The 25980-nt window shown below is 40.5% G+C and overlaps 1 protein-coding gene across 1 annotated transcript in view; it reads right to left on the bottom strand.

Annotated features, from left to right (window-relative positions):
• The window catches only part of LOC122562332 (unconventional myosin-XV-like), a 447653-nt gene that overhangs the window by 9886 nt on the left and 411787 nt on the right, over positions 1 to 25980 (bottom strand). The window contains exons 60-62 of the mRNA XM_043715207.1: positions 23734 to 23882; positions 23529 to 23653; positions 16497 to 16630 (exon numbers count right to left, since the gene is read on the bottom strand). Of these exons, the coding sequence (XP_043571142.1) occupies positions 16497 to 16630; positions 23529 to 23653; positions 23734 to 23882 (408 nt within the window). The remainder of the gene's footprint in view (positions 1 to 16496; positions 16631 to 23528; positions 23654 to 23733; positions 23883 to 25980) is intronic.

Raw genomic sequence — 25980 nt, 5'->3', positions numbered from 1 at the left:
ACTCCTCTTAAAAAAGCTTTTCATTATATGTCAGTACACACGACAATAAATCAATCTTGTGTCCTGCAATCTTTTAGGTGGTCAGGCTAGCTTAAAACAGACATTTCGATATGGGGAGACATTGCCAATGAGACTACTCTACCTCCCCACATAGAAGAATGCTAAAGATTAGAAGGGTTTCCTACTCCTCTCAATTGAAGTTATTTTACACATTGAAAATATGATTGCATCTGGTGCTTGCACAATAGGAGTTGAATTGTCAAAGTCTTGAAACTGGGCATAGTGATTGCAGAACACATTTAACTTGACCCAACACAACATCCTCCCCACCAACCCCATTGGATATGTCAGATCCTGCCCCCAGCCTGACATAAATGCCTCCCCACCTCGTTACCCCATTGGACCCTAACCCATTCTAAATGGATACCCCTTCTCTAAGCCAGAAGTGTCACCCATTCTTTTTCTCCTCCACTCCACCCCCAACCCAATGCCATTGGTCTCAACATTTCTCCCAAATTCAACAACACTGACACTAGCTATTCTACTCTCCCCAGCCCTGTCAGACTATCTCCCAACCTGACACTACCACTGGCCACAGCCCTGCTGGACATGATCCATGCCCACAATCCTCAATTCTAACACCCATGCACACAATAGCTGTTCCTATCACTGCTGTATCTGAGATCCAACACTAATCTCTGACTGGAATGTGCTACCCCTTCTTCACCTCCACCTTGCTAATCCTGGCCAGATAATCCCAGACAGATTATCCACACTAACCCTGTCAGACCCAGTCGTTCCCACTCCCAATTGCTGAGATTCTCAGACAGGACATTCACTACAACCCTACCGGACCCAGCATCCCCCTTCCGCCTAAGGCCTTCAGACCCAACAGCCACAGAAACCCTCCTGAACCCAGCCAATCCCAACCCCTGAGACCCTAGAATCCGATAACCACTCCAACTCTGCCAAACCTATACACCCGCCCACCATATCACACCCTGCCCTTAACATATCTGGCATCCAACCACTACCCTTACCTTATATACTTACCTTTGCACAGAAGCTGTCAAAATGGCTGGCTGTGGGGAAGGCCATTGGTTTTAACAATAACCTCACAACTGGCTGCAAATAAGACCATAAGACATAGGAGTGGAAGTAGGGCCATTCGGCCCATCGAGTCCACTCCGCCATTCAAACATGGCTGATGGGCATTCCAACTCCACTTACCCGCATTCTCCCTGTGGCCCTTAATTCCTTGTGACATCAAGAATTTATCAATCTCTCCCTTGAAGACATTTAGCGTCCCAGCCTCCACTGCACTCTGTGGCAATGAATTCCACAGGACTGATCTGAATTTACCCCCTCTAATTCTAAGGCTGTGTCCACCGCTGGACATGCTCCAGTGCCAGTATGTCCTTCCTGAGGTGTGAGGACCAAAACTGGACACAGTACTCCAAATGGGGCCTAACCAGAGCTTTATAAAGTCTCAGTAGCACAACAGTGCTTTTATATTCCAACCCTCTTGAGATAAATGACAACATTGCATTCGCTTTCTTAATCACGGACTCAACCTGCATGTTTACCTTTAGAGAATCCTCGACTTGCACTCCCAGATCCCTTTATACTTTGGCTTTATGAATTTTCTCACCGTTTAGAAAGTTTAGAAGATAATTCTGGGCTGGTCTCTGCTGTGTTGTAACAGCAGGTTTCTTTCCAGGAATTTTCTGAGTGAAAGTTTGCATTTTTCAGTCTGATCAGAGTTGGAAATAGAGTTTCTCATCCTGATTGGAATTTCCATGCCAAAGGAGATGAAGAAACACAATCATATATTGTAGCCACTAGTTCAGAGACAAATGGACTGTGTCTATGTTTGAGTCCAGGATAGAGGAAGAACTTGTGCATACTGATGTCCACTCAGAAGTGAGCTACTACCAGGGTGAATGGACAGGATAATAAGGTGCTTGCTTGCCAAGGCCACACACTAGTTCTGTTTCACAGGAGTCGGATGAGAATGATAATTGTACACACTAATGCTTAGCAAACTGATAAATCTGTCAGAAACTAGTGTGCACTATCAGTGGGCTTGGGCAAGTCTGACACAATCTTGGCACAGAAAACCGGTATATACTTGTTGCCCAATAGGGGGCCTTTAACATGAGTCAAATGAAGATGATACAGAGCACTGCCATAGAGTGAAGGAATTGTGACTCCCAGCAGGATAACAGGCATTCCTCTTCACAATACAGTGTCTATGGTCACATTATAGATGGAAATTAAGTGACTGGATCTCTTACGATTCATGAAAATAGCTAAGTTCACATGCAAGGCAATGTCACTGCAGTAAATGGCATCCAGAACCCTGGCAAAGCCTGTAATATAGGCAAAGTCTCTGTCTGCTCATCTCTGGCTATAGGGAATTAAAGCATTTTAATATGTATAAACAACATCAGTTATGTCCGTATTCAGTGGTAAGATGTTGTTATGTCTCAATCAGCAGCCTGGAAGAAACAAATAAGAGCCGTGATCATCTTGGTTGACCCAGTCACCGCTGTCCTCGCTCTGCTTTGAAGTTGCAATTGTTGTGGCAGCAAACATAACCTCTTCTGTAAAGTAAAGATGTCTCAAGCAGTTGCCATGCTGCAGTTGAAGTAGGAGAATTACTTCATTCACCACCAGGATGGTCTGAGAGCTCTCTGTATCCTTTTTAAATCGAGTTTTCCATCCACCACCATCATCCTCTGCTGGGCTGAACTTATTCTCCAAAGAACAACCTTTCCTTCAACTCCATTCTTCTTCCAAATGAAAGGTGTTTCTGTGGGTACCACTATTCTTGAGAATTCTAACCCCAGTGAGAAGTAGAGACATTGAATATGTTCAAGGCTGAGTTAGACAGATTTTTGATTTGCAAGAGAATCAAAAGCTATGCGCGTTAGGCAGTTAGGTAGACTAAGTCCATCAGATTATCATGACCTTATATAATAGTGAAACAGGTTTGAAGGTATTCTTATTTCTTATGTTCTGATCCACTTGAGTCCTAGGTATGCTTAACAATAACATCAATTTGGATTCCACCAGGGCCAATCAGCTCCTAACCTCATTGTAGCTTGGTTCAAACATGGACAAAAGAACTGAACTCCAGAGGTGGGGTAAGCGTGATTGTCTTTGATGTCAAGGCCGCAGTTGACCGAGTGTGACATTAAAAATCCCAAACAAAACACAATGGGAATTGGGAAAACTTTCTGCTGGATGGAGTCATGCTTAGCAGAAAGGAAAATAATATGGTTGTTGGAGGTCAGTCAGCTCAGCTCCAGGACATCCTGCAGAAGTTCCTCAGAGTAATAGAAAATCTGCAATAATTAAATCAACTCCCAATTTGTCTAAGTCTGTCTACCATCTACATCTACAAGGCACAAATCATCAATGAGATAGATTGCTCCCATTTGTCTAGATGCGTACAGCTCTAACAACACTAAAGAACCTTTGAAAGCATCCAGGACAAAGCAATCTGCTTGATCCACTCCCTCCATCACCAATGCATAATAGTAGCAGTATGTTACATCTACAAGATGCACTGCTGAAATTTACCAAGGCTGTTCCAACACAGTACCCTCTGATCCTATGTCCACTACTGTCTAGAGCAAGAGCAGCAGACACAGCAACACTAAACTTGCAAGTATCATTCCCAGCCATGTGCTATCCTGACTTGGAAATATATCTCCATCCCTTAATCGTCACTTGTTGAGAATCCTGGAACTTCCTCCCTCACAGGTTCACTTCCTTCCTCTTAAGAAATTTCTTGAGACTGAGGATGACTTTCTTCCACTTCGAGGTAGCTAAATTGTGCAATACTGTATGCACACATGATGCTGCAGCTAGGCAACAGATATCTGCTGTTTTGGCTTGGCCTCCATTTTGGACTGGATTGGGTGCTCAAGATGATTAGGAACTTTCGTGAATATTTCTTTTGCAGTTTGGGTTTTCTCAGACAAGAGATTCCCATGAGTCAGTGGGGATATTGCAATTTATCAGAGAGGTTTTGTGAATATCCTTGAAGCATTTTTTCCCCCCACCTTGTTGCAGCTAGCTGTGTCAAAGACTGGTGTAGAGAGCGCGCTTTGGAAGTCTTATACCAAGTCTTATGTGGACAGTGTGGTCCATTCAGCCCAGCAGATTGTCAGTACCAGTGTCTCAATGGATGAACCTCCAACATATGGAGCACAGCAACATAAATAAAAGGCTTACCAGCACCTTCTCAAAGTCAAATAGGAATAGTAGCAAATGCTGTTCCTGCCAGTGATAGAATATAGAGAATAGGGATATTACCCTGTGATCAAATTTTAAAAACAGGACACTAAAGCTGATAAAATCTGCAATTTGAGAATGCACTTGTTTGAGTGATTTGTGTGAAATGAAATTAGACTAAATTCTAGATTCCCTACAGTGTGGAAACAGGCCCAAAACGTCCACACTGAAGAGTAACCCACCCAGACCTATTTCCCTCTGACTAATGCACATAACATTATGGGCAATTTAGCATGGCCAATTCACCTGACCTGCACATTTTTGGACAGTGGGAAGAAACCCAATCAGACACAGGGAGAATGTGCAAACTCCACACAGACAGTCACCCGAGACTAGAATTGAACCTGGGTCCCTGGTGCTGTGATGCAACAGTGCTAACACTGAGCCACTGTGCCATCCTTAGAATAGATATCAGAATATTGTAAAGATATTAGCAGACATCCATCATTATAAATGTCTTGGCAAAAAGCCTTTGAGAAGCAAGGTGTCCACAAATAAAATGGTGAGCATTCTTTGCCTACCACCCTTTACTATGACTTTGTAACAAAATATACAGCATGGAAAAAGCCATTTGATCCATCCAGTCCATGCCAGTGTTTATGCTCCAATGGAGCTTCATCCCATATTTCCTGTTTTAAATTTAACATCATTCCCCTTTATTCTCTCCCCAGGCTAATGCTTGTGTAGCCTCCCCTTAAATGCAATTATTATTTGTTTCAACCATTACCTTTTGTAATGAGTTCCCCATTCTAAACACTCTGATTATGAAATTTTTTATTTTGGATTCCTGATTGGAATTCTTAGTCTTTATCAGAAATGAATGGTCTCTGGAGGTAATATGTCATTATGGATAGAGGATTGACTAACTAAGAGAAGACAGAGAATTGGGATAAGGACATTTTCAGAATGGCAACCTCTAATTAGTAGAGTGCCACAGGGATCAGTGCTGGGGCCACAATTATTTACAATGTATATTAATGACTTCGATGAGGAAAGTGAAAGCAAGATTGTCAAGTTGTAGATGACAGAAATAGGTAGGAAGGCGAGTGCTCAGGATGACACAGTGTGAAGAAGTATAGAGACAGGTTAAGTGAGCGAGCAAAGACTTAACATATGGAAGATAATGTGAGAAATGTGAAGTTATGTATGCACTGTGGCAGAAGAGTTGAATATTATTTAAATGGAGGAGGACTGCAGAAAGATGCAATGCTGAGGAATTTGGGAATCCTTGTGCTTGGAACACAAAAAGCCATGCCCAAGTTCAACAGGTTATACAGAAGGCAAATGGAATGTTGGCCTTTATTTCAAAGTGAATGGAATATGAAAATAGGGAGGCCTTGCTAAAACTATACAAGCTGGACTACAGCTGGAATACTGTAACAGTCTTGGACTCCTTACCTGAGGAGAGATATACTGGCATTACAGGCAGTCCATAGAGGGTTCACTAGGTTGAACATGGATGAACTTTTTTATGAGGAGAATTTGAACAGGTTGGGCCATACACATTGGAGTTTAGACGAATGAGAGGTGATAAGAATCATTCAAGATTCTTAGGGGGCTTGACAGGGTAGATGTGGAGAGATCGTTTCTTTTGTGAGAGTCTAAGATCAGAGGGCATCATTTCAGAATAAGGGCGTCAGCCATTTAATTCAGAGGTGGGTAAGAATTTCTTCTGTACTGAATCTGTGGAATTCTTTACTTGCTTAACTGGAGCAATGTAGATTTTACAGTTATTATAGTCATTATAGTTTACTAATATAAGATTTTTTTCCACTTGTTTCATTAACATTCAAAAAAAACCCCAAAAAGCAAACAAATCGCAATTTTATTTTCAAACAGACCTTTTTTTAAAATGCGTTTTACAAGTTCTACAGTGAATTTCTTAATCCAGAAATTTACAAAGTCTATATGCATTTTTGGAGAGTTTTTTTTACATGCAAAATTTGTTTTTTGTAAAACCGAACAGTGTTTTAAATAGGGAATTGTGTTTTTGTTCCAGAGAGTCCTACACGTGGTCAGTTCTGGAGAAGATTTTTTTCTTAGAGGAATTTACTGAGAGTTGTTTTTTTTTTCAGTTGATCAGCTGAGTGGTTGATTTTATTTCAGTTTTATATGTTTGATATATTTTTTTCCATTTTAACATTATTTTCTGTAGGTAATGAAACATAATTTATTTTATATATAATGTGTAATTGAAATATCTTCTTTTTAGGCTTAATGTTAATGTTATTAAGGCCATATATAAAGTACAGAATAAGATGGCTAGTAGATTTAGAAAAGTTATTACCCAGCAGGATCAGTCAGATAGATGGGTGACTGTCAGGAAAAGTAAGAAGGATCTATCAAATAGATGTTCAGTTTTTGGAACTATTGATGGAGAGAGTCTGTCTGAGGAAAATGAAAGGGCTAGTCAGTTATTGGATACTTGGAACGATTCTTATATTAGGCACTGTTTGACAAGATTTAATAGAATTATTGTTATAGGGGACTGTCCTGTCAGGAGCATAGACAGGAGATTCTGCGGTAGTGAGCGTAAACTTAGGATGGTTTGTTGCTTTCCTGGTGCGAGGATTAAGGATGTCTCTAAACGTTTCAAGCATATTGTTAAAGGTGAGATTGAGAAGCCAGAAATTATTGTACACAATGACATTTTTAGGGAAAAGATTAAAGCAGTGCTGAGTGAGTTTAAGAGGTTAGGTAGAAGATTAAAAAGAAAACCAAGGGAGACTTTATACTGATAGAGAGGGGGAGTGGAGGAAGTCTAAGTGTAAATGGAAGGATTGATGGGTAAGGTTCTGAATGTGAGGACAGCACGTCAATTAGAAAAGAAAGACAACAGAAAGTCAAAGTATGTAGTAACTTCGAAGAACTAAATTGCATTTATTTCAATGCAAGGGGTCTTACAGGTAAGGCTGATGAACTCAGGGCCTTCTATAACTCAGGAAGATATTTCTGAAAAATTGTCCAATGAAAATATATGGATAGAAATTACAAATAAGAAAGGAAAGATCACTTTGGGTTTGTACTGTAGGCCCCCCAATAGTAAGAGAAAAATTGAGAAATAAATATGTAGGGAGATCTCAGATAAATATAATCATAATAAGGCTGTAATAATAGGGGATTTTAATTTTCTAAACATTGACTGGGGTTATCATAGTGTTAACAGTTTGGATGGTGAAGAATTTGTCAAATGTGTTCAAGAAAATTTTCTTCATTAATATGTGGATGTTCCTACTAGAGAAGGAGTAAAATTAGATGTTCTTATGGGCAATAAGGCAGGGCAGGTGACTGAAGTAGAAGTGGGAGAACAGTTTGGGTCTCACGATCATAATTCTATTAGTTTAAAAATGGTTACAGAAAAGGATAATCCTTCCATAAAAGTTAAAGTTTTTAATTGGAGTAAGACAAATTTTAATGGTATGAGACAAGAACTTTCAAAAGTTGATTGGAGTAGGCAGTTCACAGGTAAAAGGACATCTGAGGAGTGGGAGGCATTCAAGAGTGTGATGATGAGAGTTCAGCGACATTTTGTTCCTGTTTGAGTAAAGGGTAAGGCCGGTAAGAGTTGGGAACAATGGATGAATAAAAACATTGAGGTTGTCTTCAAGAATGAAAGAGAATCTTATTTTAGATATGGAGAACAACTTGGCTCAATGGGATCTCTTAATCAACATAAAGTGTGTGATGGCATTGTTAAGAGAGAAATCAGGAAGGCAAAGAGGGGATATGAGATAGCATTGGTAAATAAGGTAAATGATAATCCAAACAGATTCTACAAATACATTAAAAGCAAGTGGGTAACTAGAGAGACGGTAGGGCCTCTTAAAGATCAAGGAGGTCATCTTTGTGTTGAACCTCAGGAGATGGGAGAGATACTAAATGAATATTTCGCATTGTTTTTTACTGTTTCAAATAAAGTTGTTTGGACTATAACCTGGTGTTACTTGGCTTCTGATACTATCAAACTTAGAAGAGGTTTAGAGTCATAGAGATGTATAGTACGGAAACAGATCCTTAAATCCAACTCATCCATGTCGACCAGATATCCTAACCTAATCTAGTCCCATTTGCCAGCACTTGACCCATATCCCTCTAAAACCTTCCTATTCATATACCCATCCAGATGCCTTTTAAATGTTGTAATTGTACCAGCCTCCACCAGAGGAATTGTACTTCTTCTGGCTGCTCATTCCATATGTGCGCCACCCTCTGCCTGAAACAAATTGCTCCTTAAATTTTAATTTTTTCCCTGCTCACCCTCAACCTTTGCCCTCCAATTTTGGACTCCCCCACCTCAGGAAAAAGACCCTGTCTATTTAGCTTATTCGTGTCGCTCATGATTTTATAAACCTCTATAAGGTCACCCCTCAGTCTCCGATGCTCCAGCATATTCAGCCTCTCCCTGTAGCTCAAACCTCCACCCTGGCAATAACTTTGTAAATCTTTTCTGAACACTTTCAAGTTTCAAAACATCCACCCAAGAGGAGGGAGACCAGAATTGCACGCAGTATTCCAAAAGTGGCTGAACCAATGTTTGTACAGACGCAACATGACCTCCCAACTCCTATATTCAATACTCTGTCCAATAAAGGAAAGCATACCAAATACCTTCTTCACTATTCTATCTACCTGCGACTCTACTTTCAAGTATGAACCTGCACTCCAAGGTCTCTTTGTTCATCAATACTCCCTAGGACCTTAACATTAAGTGTATAAGTCCTGCTCTGATTTGACTTTCCAAAATGCAGCACCTCACATTTATCTAAATTAAACCCATGTGCCACTCCTCAGCCCATTGGCCCATCTGATCAAGATCCCGTTGTAGTCTGAGGTAACCTTCTTTGCTGTCCACTACACCTCCAATTTTGGTGTCATCTGCAAACTTACTAACTATACCTCCTATGTTCACATCCAAATCGTTCATATAAATGATTAAAAGCAGTGGACCCAGCACTGATCCTAGTGGCACACCACTGGTCACAGGCCTCCAGTCTGAAAAGTAACCCTCCACCACCACCCTCTGTCTTCTATCTTTGAGTCAGTTCTGTATCCAAATGGCTAGTTCTCCCTGTATTCCATGAGACCTAACCTTGCTAACTTGTCTACCATGAGGAACCTTGTTGAATGCCTTACTGAAGTCCAGATTGAAATTGTCCACTGCAAAGCCCTCATCAATTCTCTTCATTACTTGTTCAGAACCTCAATCAAGTTTGGGAGACATGATTTCCCACTCACAAAGCCTTGTTGATTATTCCTAATCAGTCCTTGCCTTTCCAAATGCAAGTAAACCCTGTCCCTCAGGATTCCCTCCTACAACTTACCCACCACCAGTGTCAGACTCACTGGTCTATAGTTCCCTGGTTTTTCCTTACCACCTTTCTTAAATAGTGGCACCATGTTAGCCAACCTTCAGTCTTCTGGCACCTAACCTGTGACTATCGATGATAAAGATATCACAGCAAGGGACCAACCAATCACTTCCCTAGCTTCTCACAGAGTTCTAGGGTACACTTGATCAGGGCCTGGGGATTTATCCACTTTTATGTATTTTAAGACATCCAGCACCTCCTCCTCTGTAATATGAACATTTTTAAAGATGTTACCATCTATTTCCCCACATTCTATATCTTCCATGTCCTTCTCCACAGTAAACACTGATGCATTTAGTATTTCCCCCATCTCCTGTGGTTCCACACATAGACTGTCTTGCTGATCTTTGAGAAGCCCTATTCTCTCCCTAATATATTTTGTCCTTAATATATTTATAAAATGCCTTTCGATTCTCCTTAACCCTATTTGCCAAAGTTATCTTATGTCCCCTTCTTGCCCTGCTGATTTCCCTGTTAAGTTTACTTCTACTGCCTTTATACTCTTCTGAGGATTCACTCAATCTCTGCTGTCTATACCTGACATATACTCCCTTCTTTTTCTTAACCAAAACCTCAATTTCTTGCTGGAGACTAGATCCCATTAATTTCATGTAGGTGTCTTACAGCTAGCAGGCAGGGGAGACAGGAATCCATGCAACAGGAATCTGTTTACAAAGGTCATTGATCAGCATTTATCTATGCATTACTTCTAATTTATATGTGGTAACAAACTGTTTCACTTGTCAAAGTGAAGTATATCAACATTCAGTGACAAATAAAATATGAACCAGAATAATATCTCTGTTCTCACAGAAACCTTTCTGAGGCAAACTGTGTTAAATCATTAACAATTTTGTGCTATGGGCTTTTCTAAAAAGAAATAACCTAAATTGAATTTAAATTACAACTTGTATCAGCGATATAGAGGAGACTGACATTATTCTGGACTTGATTTAAGCTTGGCTTTGAGGTTGAACAGCTGAGTGAACCATCTTCATCATATACTCTGGCAATGTGTGGACAATTCCTGTATGGTGGTTATGGAAAGGCTCGCAGGTCAGAAGTCAAGAATTGTGAAAATAACATTAATTTAACTGAAAGTGGTCAGGAAACTGGACTTTCATTCAAAGGACTATGTGGTTTATTAACATCTTTTTGGAAGGGGACCTGCCTCTACAGCGATTTAATTTTGATTACATGGCACTTTGGTTGGTGACAGTGTGGTGGCTTTAAGGTTTTACCTTACAACCCAAGAACAAATGATATAAAATGATCAGAGTGATGCACTTGGAAGGTGGTATTCATACAATCACATAGTATAGAAAAGGTTCATAGACTATTGATTCTACACTGACAAAAAAAAACTCTCTAAATCTGCTCTTGTTCCACTTTCCAATACTTGACCCATGGCTTTGAATATTATGGCATTCCAAGTGCTCATTTAAGTACTTAGAGTCATAGAGGTGTACAGCACGGAAACAGACCCATTGGTCCAACTCGTCCCTGCCAACCAGATATCCTAACCTAACCTAACCTAGTCCAATTTGCCAGCAACTGGCCCATAAGCCTCTAAACCTTTCCTATTCATATACCCATCCAAATGCCTTTTAAGTGTTGTAATTGTACCAGCCTCCACCACTTCCTCTGGCTGCTCATTCCATACATGCACCACCTCTATGAAAACATTGCCCCTTACGTCCCTTTTAAATTTTTCTCCTCTCCACTACCTCAGGGAAAAGACTTGTCTTTTTATCCAATCCATGCTCCTCATAATTTGATAAACCTCTGTAAGGTCACCCTTCAGCCTCCAACACTCCAGGGAAAACAGCCCCAACCTATTCAGCCTTTCCCTACAGTTCAAACCCACCAACCCTGGGAACACCCTTGTACATCTTTTCTGAACCCTTTTAAAGGGTGTGAGGTTTCCAACCTGTACATTCCAGATTCCCACCATTCTCTGGGTTAAAACCTTTTCCTCAAATTGTCTGTAAACGTCTTGCCTTTCACTCTAAAATTAGATTACTTACAGTGTGGAAACAGGCCCTTTGGCCCAACAAGTCCACACCGACCCACCACCCAGACCCATTCACCTAACACTATGGGCAATTTAGCAGGGCCAATTCACCTAACCTGCATATTTTTGGATTGTGGGAAGAAACCAGAGCACCTGGAGGAAACCCATGCAGACACAGGGAGAATGTGCAAACTCCACACAGAGAGTTGCCTGAGGCAGGAATTGAACCCGGGTCTCTGGTGCTGTGAGGCAGCATTGCTAACCACTGTGCCACCGTGGCCTTTGTTATTGACCCTTCAACTAAGGGGGACAGCTGCTTCCTATTCACCCTGTCCATGCCCCTCAGAATGTTGCATACCTCAATCAGGTTCCCTCTCAGCCTTCCCTGCTCTAAAGAAAACAACCTGAGCTTATCCAGCCTCTCTTCATTTCTAAAAACGTTTGCTATGATTGGATTTGAATCCATGTCCCTAGAACATTAACCTGGTTTAATTAACCTAGTCATTAATGTCCAGTGACATTACTACTACACCACTGCCTCCCTTGAGAGAGATGACTGGTATTGATTTAACCTGAGGGTGAGGTGAGGGGACAACGTGAGAAGGAGGGACCTTCATATAATCTTAGCCAGTACAGGAATTGAACCGCATTGTTGATGTCTGTGTTGCAGACCAGCCATCTAGCCAACTGAACTAAACAACACTACAGAATGTAAATTTTTATATGGCTCCATATTCCCTACTACCCCAGTGAATAAACTTGCTGTCTTTATAAATGCTTTAAGATGTTTTCTAATCAACTTGTTCAGGGATGTTATGCCATACCTCTACAGCAGGTGGGACTTGAACCCAGGCATCCTGGCTCTTGGTAGGGACACTACAATTGCACCACAAGAAACCTTAATTCAGGTTGTTGCCAGAACTGCATTGAGACAGAGCCTGATCTATTTTTGAGAATCAGGTCTAACTACAAATGAGCTCCTAGCTTGTTATCTGCTGTTCAGTGGGAAGCCAACACAGATGAAAAGGAACATTTAAAGGGTGGGATAATTTTAAAGAGTGCAGAAATACCCTTCTTTTAAATTGGCTGTGAATGAATCCAGCATTCAGAGAACAAGCAGTCACATTTCCTAATCATGGAAAATCATGATATTTATCTTTATCAGCTATAAAGAAGCAGGAACAAAGGGAGATCTGATGGAGTATTCATGTGCCATTTATGTGCAGCATGATGGGCAAGGCATTGATGACAATATTAATGATAGTGAGGAATCAAATGGCAAATGTAAGTAGACAGATTTAAGAAATGAAATTTGGCACAAGGCTTTCCTTGATTTCTGCATTTGAACATCAATTTAGAGGAATGTTCTGTCCAGTGCCATTTCTGTACTGCAGCAATGCTACTAATCACAGCATGAAATCTGCAGTTGTGCAGTGCTATTTTGATTGAGTGGATGCAAGCCCATGGAATGTAGTCAGTCTAAATTGAATGACATTTTATTAGATTGTTTTACTGAGCACAAGACAGACAATTAAAATACATTAAAAACTGCTATACATCAGCAACTGTGAATCATAATAATTTAGAACTGTTGTACATCAGACACAGAGAATCATAAAATGTAGCAACAAGATCAACCAGCATTTTCTTGGGCTGCCTTCTAATGCAACGTAAGAGAAAAGAGGAGCAAGCTGACTTTTTGCTAACTAGGATTTAATTAAAGACGAAAAGAAACTGCAGATGCCGGAATCCAAAGTAGACAGATAGGAGACTGGAAGAACACAGCAAGCCAGGCAGCATCAGGTGGAAACGTTGATGTTATGAGTGTAACCCTCCTTCGGGACTGGCAGAGAACTTCTTCAAAGTGGGCATTCCTTTGAAGAGACTTTGCAGTGGAAGAAACTTGGTTAGTGACAGACTGCAGATGCTGGAATCCAAAGTAGACAGGCAGGAGACTGGAAGAACACAGCTGGCCAGGCAGCATCAGGAGGTGGAGAAATTGATGTTTCAGGTGCAACCCTTCTTAAGAAATATTGAGTTCTCCACCTCCTGATGTTGCCTGGCTTGCTGTGTTCTTCCAGCCTCCTGCCTGTCTACTTTGGATTCCAGCATCTGCAGTTTTCTTTTGTCTCTAACCAAGTTTCTTCCACTGCAAAGTCTCTTCAAAGGATGCCACTTTGAAGAAGTTCTCTGCCAGTTTTGAAGGAGGGTTACACTCAAACATCAACTTCTCCACCTCCTGATGCTGCCTGGCTTGCTGTTTTCTTCCAGCCTCCTGCCTATCTAACTAGGATTTAATAGCATTGAAAGTTCAATATATTTAACCATTAATTAATTTGTTAATGTTTGGTCAGTTCTGAAGTTTTAGTCTGTGGTAAAAAGCCGATGAACCGCTAATAGCCAATAAATAAACCAATTATACCAAACTCACTTGGATACTAATGTCATTTGAGAACTTCTGGGCTATTTGGTTTCTCCTCTTCAGGGTGAGACTTGCTTTTGTTGTAGAAAAAAAGTTTCTCATTCGTAGTATGCATGGTATCTACAAGAAGCACGACAGCAACTCTCTAACGTTCCTTCGACAGCATTTCCCCAATTTAATAACTCTAGATGGTCAATGGCAGCAGATACATGGAATACCACCTCTCCAGAGTATCCTTTACTCTGATTTGGAAATGTGTCACTGTCTAATAGAATGCAATGTTATCCAAGTAATACAATCAGTAAAAATATAGTGACAGCAATAATCTCCTGCAGTATTTTGGGGTACATTCTTAAGTCCCTAGGAAACAGATACCATGGTACAGTAAGGTGTTGCCTTGATTGTCCTTCAATCTTAAGGTAAAAAAAGGGAGTTGATGGGGACAGGTTATAAGCTGTTTGACATTTTTTGAAGGTTTTGTCTTCAAATTTCTGTAGAAAAATATGTTTGTGATAAGCGATCATAGATGAAGGGAAATCGTGAGTTGCTATAACAGTTTAAGTATAAGATCCAAAGGAGAGGCTGAGTGAATGGAACTGCAACAGGTCAGAGAAGCAACCTTTCATTTTGAAGGATGCATATAAACCAGTATTTTGAATGAAAATATCCTTTGTCCAATTATTCCTAATTCAAATTCTTCACTGTAACGGATAGACCTTGGTCTTTATCTCTGAAATTTGGACTTAAATCCAGCTCATACTAATAAGATATAAATCTGTTCTGGCTGTTAGCTCTAAAGGTTCCTAAAGGTCCATACAGGTGAATTACTCAATATGAATCAGTATCGAAGTCCAGACAGTCACCATGTTTTTGAAACTGAGAGTTGTTACACAGGAAAGATATTATTTCACTGGAGGCAGTTTAAAGAAGGTTCAGTGGGATGATCCTCCTTATGGGGGTTACACAGGATGGGACTCTACTCACTGGAATTTAGAAGAGTGAGAGGTGATCTCATTGAGTCATGCAGGATTTTTAAGGGGATGGAAAGGGGAATTGCCAAGAGAATGTTTCCTTCATGGGAGTCTAAGACTAGTGGAAATAGTCTCAGAATTAAGGGGCACCAGTTTAAGACTGAGATGAGGAGGAATGTCTTCTCTCAGAAGGTTGCGCGTCTTTGGAACTCTTTGTCACAGAGAACTGTGATGGCAGAATCCATGTGTATACTTAAGGCTAAGATAGCTAGATTATCGATCAGTAGGGGAATCAAGAGTTACCGGGAAAGAGCAGGAGAGTGGACGTGAGGAATGTTGGATCAACCATGGTCCTACTGAAAGGGAACAGGTACTAGAGGCCAAATGGCCTACTCCTGTTCCTGAATCTTAGGGCCTTACAAAACGTGAAAACTGGAAATTTACAATGAATCCAGAAACTGGTAATACATTGGAACAGTCTACTTTTATAGGCGCTTGAGTCTATTCTGAAGAAACAACTACCTGAAATGTGAAGTTCTCTCTTTTCTGGTGCTAACAAATGTACTGTATTTTTGGCATTTTCAAGAGTATTAAGATGTTTCAAATATCTTAATGAGGAAGTGTAGAGGCGTTTTTACACTTTTCTTGCACCTGTATATATTTATAGAATCCCTACATTATGGAAACACGCCATTCAGCCCATCAAATCCATAACGGCCCTCTGGAGAGCATCCCAACCAGACCCAACACCCCCCCCCCCCCCCCCACCTCCATGTAACCCTGCATTTCCCATGGCTAATCCACTTAGCTTGCACATTCCTTAACATTTTGGGTAGTTTACCATGTACAATCCATCTAACCTGCACATCTTTGGATTGTGAGAGGAAATTGGAGCTACCGGAGGAAACCCACGCAGACATGGGGAGAATGTGCAAACTCCACACTGACAAATGCCCAAAGTTGGAATCGAACCCGGGCCCTGGCGCTGTGAGGCAGCAGTGCTAACCCTACCAGGGGAACTGAATTTAATGCATATATTACCTAACCTGAAGAGACAAAAGTATTTTTATTCCTTCATAAAATATATGGTTGAGAGAATGATAGTGAGTTGAAATCCATGGTGGTAGATATGCCCACAGCACGGTCAGGGAATTCCAGGATTTTAGTCGTGTGAAACCTCCCTCCGTTCCAATGAGGATTGAAGAATAGGAAAGGTTTATAACTAATTGCTGACTATGAGCCCCTCTCCTGAGGACCTGCGAAAGTATTACAAAGTACTATAGAAGATTGCTGCTGTCATTATATTTTTACTGATTCTGCTCCTTGGGTAACTCTCCATTTCACAAGATAGCATTCTCAGATGTTACTGAAACGGTTTAACAATTTTTTTGTTTCCTCATCAGAAAGACACTTACATAAGAATTGGATCTTGGCTTTCACAGGACTGAGCTCATGCATTGTATCAAGTTCTTGGATAGTTTGCTTCAGAACCCTCTCGGTATTCAATTTTGCCGCCATGGTTTTAGGGAGGTAATCCTTCAGCTGCTGCCTGTAGAGACAAAAACCTGAGCTATCAAACCCAAGGCAAACGCTATGAACTATCTTGTGTGAAATTGCCCTGAGCTATCTGTATAGTAATATTATTTATCCATGAGGGATAGGAACAGCAAGTAATCCATGGCATCTTACAAAAGACCAATTTTCCATTTTATTTATAATTTATTTAATTGAGAAAAATAATAAAAAAGAGAAAAGTGGGTGTAGTAGAAGTAGCCTAAGATGAGAGGGTGTGTTGGGAGAATAGGCAGCACTAACACTCTGACATGCTATCTGCTTTCCCTTCCTCAGCCATCATTGAGGTAAATATGAAGAAGAATCTCTTCTCTGAGAGTTGTGAATCATTTGAATGTTCTACACGAGAGAGTAGTGAAAAACTGACTCACTGAATTTATTTAAGATTGAGTGAGAAATGGAGTCATGTGTTATGGAGATGGGCAGCAGAAAAGTGGAGTTGAGGCCTCAGTCAGATCAGTCACGATCTCATTGAATAGCCTGCTCCTGCTCCTATTTCTTAAGTTCTTCCTAGGTCTTTTATTCTCACTTCACTATCTGACAGTCTTCACAATCAGTGAGCTGCTTAGTTTCCTATTCTTCAAAATAAACACAGAAAATGTTGTAAGGGTGCAGCAGGCCTGTCTGCATTTGGAGAAACTACAAAATGATCAATACTGTCTTCTGTACAGTTGTAGATAAACCATTTACCTATTTTTCTCTATCAGATGCTGATATATAAAACATGAATTGAGTGCAGGAGGAGGCTTTCAGTCCCTCGAATCTGCTCAACCATTCAATAAGACCTTGACGGATTTGTTTGTGTTTACTTTTATACATTATCATTTGGTCCTGATAAACTTTGATTTCATTGTCCTCCAAAAATGTCATCTATCTCCTCCTTAAAAATATTCAATGACTACACCCCCACCACGATCTGAGGCAAAGTTCTTAAGTTGCACAACTCTTTGAGAGAAAAAAACTGTCCTAATTTCTGTCATAAAAAGGTGAGCTTTTGTTATAAAACACTGCTTCACAGTTTGGGACTCACTGACCCAGCAGAAAACATCCTCTCCACATCCCCCTTGTCAAAACCAATGAGGATCTTATACACTTCAAACATAACAGTGTTCATTCTCTCATATTCAGTGGAAACAAGCCCAGTCTGTCCAACCTTTCCTTACAAGACAACTCACTTAATCCAGATACCAACTAGTAAACCTCCACTAAACCACCTTGGATAAGTCCACAGAGACCAGTACCCTGTCACCAAGTCACCCTTTTGTTATGCAATGAGCAGTCCTTGATGAGGACTGACAGTATAGTATTACCTCATACAGAGCTGAAAATGTGTTGCTGGAAAAGCGCAGCAGGTCAGGCAGCATCCAAGGAACAGGAGAATCGACGTTTCGGGCATAAGCCCTTCTTCAGGAATCAGGCTTATGCCCGAAACGTCAATTCTCCTGTTCCTTGGATGCTGCCTGACCTGCTGCGCTTTTCCAGCAACACATTTTCAGCTCTGATCTCCAGCATCTGCAGCCCTCACTTTCTCCTCGAAGATTATTACCTCGTACAGAGTCAGGTACCAAAGTGTCAGTATCTGACACTTACCCTTTTTATATGTCAGCAAATGCTCCCTGATTGGACCAGATTAACAGCCCCAATAAGAGAATTTATATTCTTCGGGGTCCAACCTCATAATAATCACTATACACCTCAAGCACACTTACATCTATCCCTAAATAAAGAGGCCAAAGCTATCACAGTGTCCAAGATGTGTCTCACCAGAGCCTGTAGAACTGAAGCATAATGTCTTTACTTTTATGTTCAATTCTTGACATAAAGTAAAGCATTAGCCTTATTAATTACTTGCTAGACTTGCACACTAACGTCTTGTAACACATGCACAAAAGCACCTGGATTCCTCTGCACCTCAGAATTTGCAATCATTTAATAATACATTGCTTGTTTATTCTTCCTGTCAAAGTGTATAATTTCACATTTTCCCACATTATACTCTATTTGCTACATTTTTGTCTATTTGCTCAACCTCTTTAATCCTCTTCACAACATACTTTCGGACCTATCAATGTCATCTGTAAATTTAGCTACCATGGCTTTACTCCCCTTATCTAAGCCATTGATGCAAAATTGTAAAATGCCTGTTGGTTTGTGGAAACCAATTCATCACATCCTGTCAATCAGAAAAAATGCCCATTTATGCATATTTGGTTTTCATCCCCTTGGATTTTTTCTGTATAGTACGAATATAGTTATTTTGAGTATTTTCAGATATCCTCCTAAACATCTGCCAGTCCTTCCCTATTGATCTACCTTCCAATCTCATATCAGAGCTTCAGCGAGCTCAGCTTTTCTGCCTCATTCTGATTCAGGGTCACTGGACCCAAAACAATACTCTGTTCGTTATTCTCTCCATAAATGCTTCCAGATCTTTCTGTTTTGTTTATTCTGGCACAGTGACTCAGTGAGTATCACTGTTGCCTCACAGTGCCAGGGATCCAGGTTTGATTCCAGCCTTGGATAGCTATGTGGAGTCTGCATTCTCCCTTTGTCTGCATAAGTTTCTACTGGGTGCTTTGATTTGCTCCCACAGTCCAAAGATGTGCAGGTTATGTGGATTGGCCATGCTAAATTATCCATACTATCACAGGATGTGTAGGTAGGTGAATTAGCCATGATAAATATGGGGATTGGTTTGGGCTTTGGGTCTGGGTGTGAAGCTCTTCAAAGTGTTGGTGCAGATTTGATGGGCTGAATAGCCCCTTTCCGCACTGTAGGGATTCAATGATACTATGATTTATAGTTTCTGTTACTTCAATATAAAATACTAATCGTAGACCCACTCTCTATCCTTTCAACCTGGATGTAAATTTCAATCATATTATGATTGTAACTACCTAGGATTGCTTACTCTAAAGTCATTACTTTATCCTGCCTCATTACACAGTACAACATAACCTGCTTTCTGGTTGCTTTCAGAACCTGTTAGTCTAATAAATTACGTTGAAAGCATTCTGTGAACTACTCATCCATGGTACCATTGCCAATCTGAATATTGGACTTAATATGTAGATTAAAGTCACTTATGATTATTGCCATTCCTTTATCACAAGCAGCATTTATTTCTTCTTGTAACCTTCATCCTCCATTGTGGTTATCCTTAGGAATCTGTAGTGGAATGTTTTCCACTATTCTTCATTTTGGTCTAAACCATTTCCACATTGTGATCTCCTGAAACAAGGTCATTTCTAACTACAGCATCATTGCTATTTTTGATTATGAGAACTAACCTTACACCCTTAGCGAGCTACTTGTTTTAGAATCATTGAATCTCTGTAGTGTGCAGGCAGGACGTTTGGCCTATTGAGTTCACACCGCCTCCCCCAGACCCATCCTAACCCTGTAACCCTGTATTTCCCATTGCTAATCCACCAAACCTGCAGTTCCCTGGGCATATGGGCAGTTTAGAATGGCCAATCTACCTAACTTGCACATCTTTGGAGCGTGCGAGGAAACTTGAGCACTGGGAGGAAACCCATACAGACATAGGGAGAACATGCAAACTCAAGACAGTCACCCGAGGTTGGAATCTGGATCCCTAACACAGTGAGGCAAAAGTACTAACCACTGAGCCACCATGCAACCCAATAGTTGTTTCTGAATGTCACATGTCCCACAATATTCAGGACTCAGTCCTTGTCACCTTGCAGGCACATCTCTACAATTGCTATCAGATTATATTCACTTACTTCAATGTGTGCAAGCAATTTATTTATTTTGTTATGAATGCTAAGTGCATTCAGATGCAGAACCTTTAGTTTTTCCATTTTTTTATTTTAATAACATCTACTCTTTACTGTTATTGTATTCTTAGGTTCATTCTGTCCATCTTGTATTTTCTGGCTTTCTGGTCCAATGTTACTATCCTGACTCGATTCTACCATTTGAGTAGTGACAGTTGCCCAAGGTTAATCCCTTACCTAATTTTTTAGATTAATGCTTCTCTAATTTGCTATTTATACAGCTCATTCGAACAAAAGAAGGAAGCTATGTCAGGTACAGACAGCAGACATCAAGTGAATTCTTAGAAGAGTATAAAGGCAATGGAAGTATACTTAAGAGAGAAATCAGGAGGGCAAAAAAGGAACATGAGATAATTTTGACAAATAGGGTAAAGGAGAATCTAAAGGGCTTTTATAAATACATTAAGGACAAAAGGGTAACTAGGGAGAGAATAGGGCCCCTCAAAGATCAGCAAGGCAGCCTATGTGTGCAGTCACAGGAGATGGGGAGATACTAAACGAATATTTTGCATCAGTGTTTACTGTGGAGAAGGACATGGATGATATAGAATATGAGAAAATAGATGGTGACCTCTTGAAAAATGTCCATATTAGAAAGGAGGAAGTGCTGGATGTCTTAAAATGCATAAAGGTGGATAAATCCCCAGGATCTGATCAGGTGTACCCTAGACCTCTGTGGGAAACTAGGGAAGTGATTGCTGGGCCTCTTGCTGAAATATTTGTATCATTGATAGTGACAGGTGAGGTGCTGGAAGACTGGAAGTTGGCAAATGTGGTGCCACTATTTAAGAAAGATGGGAAGGAAAAGCTGGGGGAATTATAGACGTGAACCTGACATCATTGGTGGGCTAGTTGTTGGAAGGAATCCTGAGGGAGGGGACAGGATGTATTTGGAAAGGCAGGGATTGATTATGGCTAGTCAACATGGCTTTGTGCATGGGAAATCATGTCTTACTAACCTGATTGAGTTTTTTTGAAGAAGTATTGAGTATAAGAGCTGGCAAGTCATGTTAAAATTGTACAAGACATTGGTTCGGCCGCATTTAGAATACTGTGTACAGTTCTGGTCGCCACATTACCAAAAGGATGTGGACACTTTGGAGAGGGTGCAGAGAAGGGTTACGAGGATGTTGCCTGGTATGGAAGGTGCTAGCTATGAAGAGAGGTTGAGTAGGTTAGGTTTATTTTCATCAGAGAAAAGGAGATTGAGGTGGGACCTGATTGAGGTTTACAAAATCATGAAGGGTATAGACAAGGTGGATAGAAACAAGTTTTTTCCCAGGATGAAGGATTCAATAACAAGAGGTCACGCTTTCAAGGTGAGAGGTGGAACATTTAAGGGGGATACACACGGCAAGTACTTCACACAGAGGGTGGTGGGCATCTAGAATATGATGCCAGCAGAGGTGGTAGAGGCAGGCACGGTAGATTCATTTATGATGCGTCTGGACAGACGTGGGGAGCAGAGGGATACAGATGCTTAGGAATTGACAAACAGGTTTAGACAGTATATTTGGATCGGCTGAGGCTTGGAGAGCCGAAGGGCTTGTTCCTGTGCTGTAAATTTTCTTTGTTCTTTGTTAAGTAACAAACAGGATTGATGATGGCAGGGGGTGATGCACATGATCAATATGGAGTTCAGTAAGACAATCAAAAAAGTTCCTCATGGTAGACTGGTTAGCAAGGTTAGATCACATAGAATACAGGAAGAACTAGTCATTTGGATACAGACCAGGCTCAGAGGTAGAAGACAGAGGGTGATGGTGGAGGGTTGCCTTTTAGACTGGATGCCTGTGAGCCACAAGGATTTGTGCTGGCAGTTGACACCAAAATTGGAGGTGTAGTGGACAGCGAAGAAGAATACCTCAGAGTACAACAGGATCTTGGTCAAATGGGCCAATGGGCTGAGGAATGGCAGGTGGTGTTTAATTAAATAAATGTAACGTGGTGCATTTTGGAAAGACAAATTAAGGCAGGAATTATATACTTAAAGCTAAGGTCCTGGGGAGTGTTGCTGAACAATAAGGCCTTGGAGTGCAGGTACATTGTTCCTTGAAAGTGGAGTCGCAGGTATATAGGATAGTGAAGAAGGCGTTTAATATGCTTTCCTTTATTGATCAGAGCATTGAATATAGGAATTGGGAGGGCATGTTGCGGTCAGCTGAACAGGACATTGGTTAGACCACTTTTGGAATATTGTGAGTAATTCTGGTCTCCCTCCTATAGGAAGAATGTTGTGAAACTTGAAAGTATTCAGAAAAGATTTACAAGGATGTTGCCAGAGTTGGAGGGTATGAACTACAGGGAGAGGCTGAATATGCTGGGGTTGTTTTCCCTGGTGCACTGGAGACTGAGGAATGACCTTATAGAAGTTTATAAAATCATAAGGGGCATGGATAAGGTAAATAGACAAGGTCTTTTCCCTGGGGTGGGGGAGTCCTGAACTAGAGGGCATAGGTTTAAGGGTGAGAGGGGAAAGATTTAGAAGGGACCTAAGGGGCAGCTTTTTCATGCAAAGGGTGGTGCGTGTATGGAATGAGCTGCCAGAGGACCTGTTGGAGATTGGTACAAATACAATATTTAAAAGGCAACTAGATGAGTATATGAATATAAAGTGTTTAGAGGGATATGGGTCTAGTGCTGGCAAATGGCACTAGATTAGTTTAAGATATCTGGTCGACATGGACGAGTTGGACCGAATAGTCTGTTTCCGTGCTATACATCTCTATGATTCTATGACCAACATCGTTCAGGTGTAGATCGTCTCAACAGATCCCACTTGCACAGTAGTACTGTCAATGCCCAATGAACTGGGATGTTTGTCCCACACAGTCTTTATGCAGTATGCTCATCTCTGTAATCTTATTTACCCTATGCCAAATTCCATGTAGCTCATAGTAATCCCCAAGTGCCTTACAATTAAAACTCTAAAGAGCTAAATGCTACCTAATTACTACATCCTAATTAATCACATTTCCTCTGATTATTCAACCTTGTTGGTATGTCATACTGTACCTTCAATACCTTTGCTTTGTTTTTTCATTGTAAAAGAGCTGTGTTTACACTACTTACACATTTAGCACATGGCCTGCTCCTTTGGTTTTGTGCTGATATGCAGCCAGTATTGCAGCCTGCTGTTCTGCCCCATGAATGTTTTTTGGAAAAAGTAGCTGTCCTTTTAGGTAAATAGGAAGTACCTAAAATAACAACAGAACTGGGTTGAATAAATAAGAGACACCAGTCACTTTAAAGATGAAAACACTGATCAAAGATTTACCTGATTATAATGCACACTAACACAGAGGTCATTATAAAAATGCAAAGGTTCTCTCCATGTCATGCGTCGGAAATGAAGACTGATTGAGTTATCATCTAACAGGAAGTCAAAAATATATTCATTTGATTTGATGGGTCTGACAACTTCTCCTGCAAAGATGAAAAGAAAACAGTGACAATGAGGCTACCCTCTCTAGCAATAAGAAATCAAAGCACAATCACATGAAACAGGCAGAAAATCCTTTCTATACACACAAAACAGGTGACAGGAGGTCTGTAACTATTCTGCTGATTCTTTGTGATGTCTGCCCAAGCACACCTTTCATTTGCTGTTCCTATCCTCCATTAGTTTTCTTGAGCATTAACTTTGTCAGCTGTCCCTTTAAGTACGTCAGTTCTCTGTCCCTACCCCTATCATTTCTCCTTTTGCCTCTATGTATTTCGACACCCTTTCTCTACTATATAAGTATTGTTTCTTCAAATAAGCTTCGATTGGACTCAAAAGTTACTTTAAGCACGATTTACTTAAGAATAGGCACATGCTTACAAATAGCAAAGCTTCTTGCTCTGAGTTACTTGAGTTCCAACCTTCTAGAAGGTCACAGTTCAATCCCAACATTCCTCAGACTCTCAACTGCATATTGTCACAATGTTGGTCTTTTTACAAGATTACTATGCCCTTGAGTTTTTTTCCAGAGTGGGGGTAATTGGCCAAGCTTGAACTCAGCTGGGTTTGAAAGGTTTACTGGGGGCCCTTTTTATTTACTCTTAACAGATAATGCTTCTGTCCTAAGGCTTTCATGTCTTAAAAAAAACATTAAAATCAAAGGGGGCTGGTCAGCTAGCTGTGTAGCTAGTCTTCATTTGGATTAGAGTTTTTGATTCAGTTCAGCAGCAGTGTGTGCTGGGAAAGGCTGTAGGGGCAAGTGCAAACTGGTACTCTGCCTCTCTCTCTCTGACTTCAAGCCTGTAAGCCTGGTTTGTTTCATTTTCACTCTTTGTGCTAAGGGATGTGTTTATTGGGACTGTTGCGAGTATTTTTGGAACGGTATCATTAAGTCAGGATAGCCTGTCGGGTTTTGGATAGGATAAGTTATCTGGTACTTTATTTTTTGTTTATCGTGTTTCATTCCGTAGTTTTGTAAATAAATTCTGTTTGTTGGCAGTCAGATCAGCCAATTCACTCCGGGAATATCCACAATACACTTACCTAAAACAAATAGCAAAGTTACAGTCTGAGCTACCTGCTTAAAAATGTTTTGAGGGTTGGGCCTAGTCCATAATAGATTGAAGGCTCTTTGCGCAATGTAAACAGTAAGTGGTAGGTCTTATTGTTTTTTATTTCTGGTGTTGATTTGGTTAGTTTTAACAGCATTTGGATAGCAATGGCTCTTTCAGTCACCAAGGAAGTTCTGGAGGTGGAAGAAGTGACCTTGTGGGTTTTACAAAAGGCAAGTAAGACCAAGCTGTGGGAATTAGTAGACAAGCTGGACGTGAAGTTATCTCCTAACATGAGGATGGATAAGATGATTGCAGCAGTAGCTCAGCATTTAAATTTACTGGAAACCTTATCAGAATCTATAGAGATAGCTAAACTTCAATCACAAGTAAAGAAGCTTCAGTTAGAGGCAGAAATGAAACAGTTTGAGTTACGATTAAAATCGGAAGAGAAAGAAAACGAATGAAGGGCTTTAGCAGAAGAGAAAGAAAAAGAGTTTGAACTTCAGAAAATGACACTTAGAAAGGAAAGTCAGCTTAAAAGAATGGAGAAGAAGACTGAAGGTAGGCTTAATGAGGAAGAGAGTGAGGATGAGCAAGCCTCTGGTAGTCAAAAGCCTGGTGAGAAACTGTTTAAGTATGCTCAAACATTGCCTAAATTTGATGAGAAGAATGTGGAAGCTTTTGTCATCTCATTTGAAAAAATGGCTAAACAAATGGAGTGGCCGGTGGCAAAGTGGTTTTTCTTGATCCAAACCAAACTTGTAGGTAGACTGAGTGAGGTATTTGCAATACTATCAGAGGTGGTGTTTGGGAATATGAGGAGGTGAAAAAAGCTATCTTAAGTGCATATGAGCTTGTACCGGAATAGACAATGTTTCAGGAATCTAGGGAGAGACCCTGGTCAAGCCTACATTGAGTTTGAAAGGATCAAACAAAGTAATTTTGATAGGTGGATAAGAGCTTTAAAAATAGAGCAAACTTATGATGCTCTTAGAGAGACAATTATTTTGGAGGAGTTCAAAAATTC

Source organism: Chiloscyllium plagiosum, chromosome 24, assembly GCF_004010195.1.
Source record: "Chiloscyllium plagiosum isolate BGI_BamShark_2017 chromosome 24, ASM401019v2, whole genome shotgun sequence".
NCBI lineage: Eukaryota > Metazoa > Chordata > Chondrichthyes > Orectolobiformes > Hemiscylliidae > Chiloscyllium > Chiloscyllium plagiosum.
Note: the sequence above shows the minus strand (reverse complement) of the source record. Positions and strands in the feature narration are given on the sequence as shown.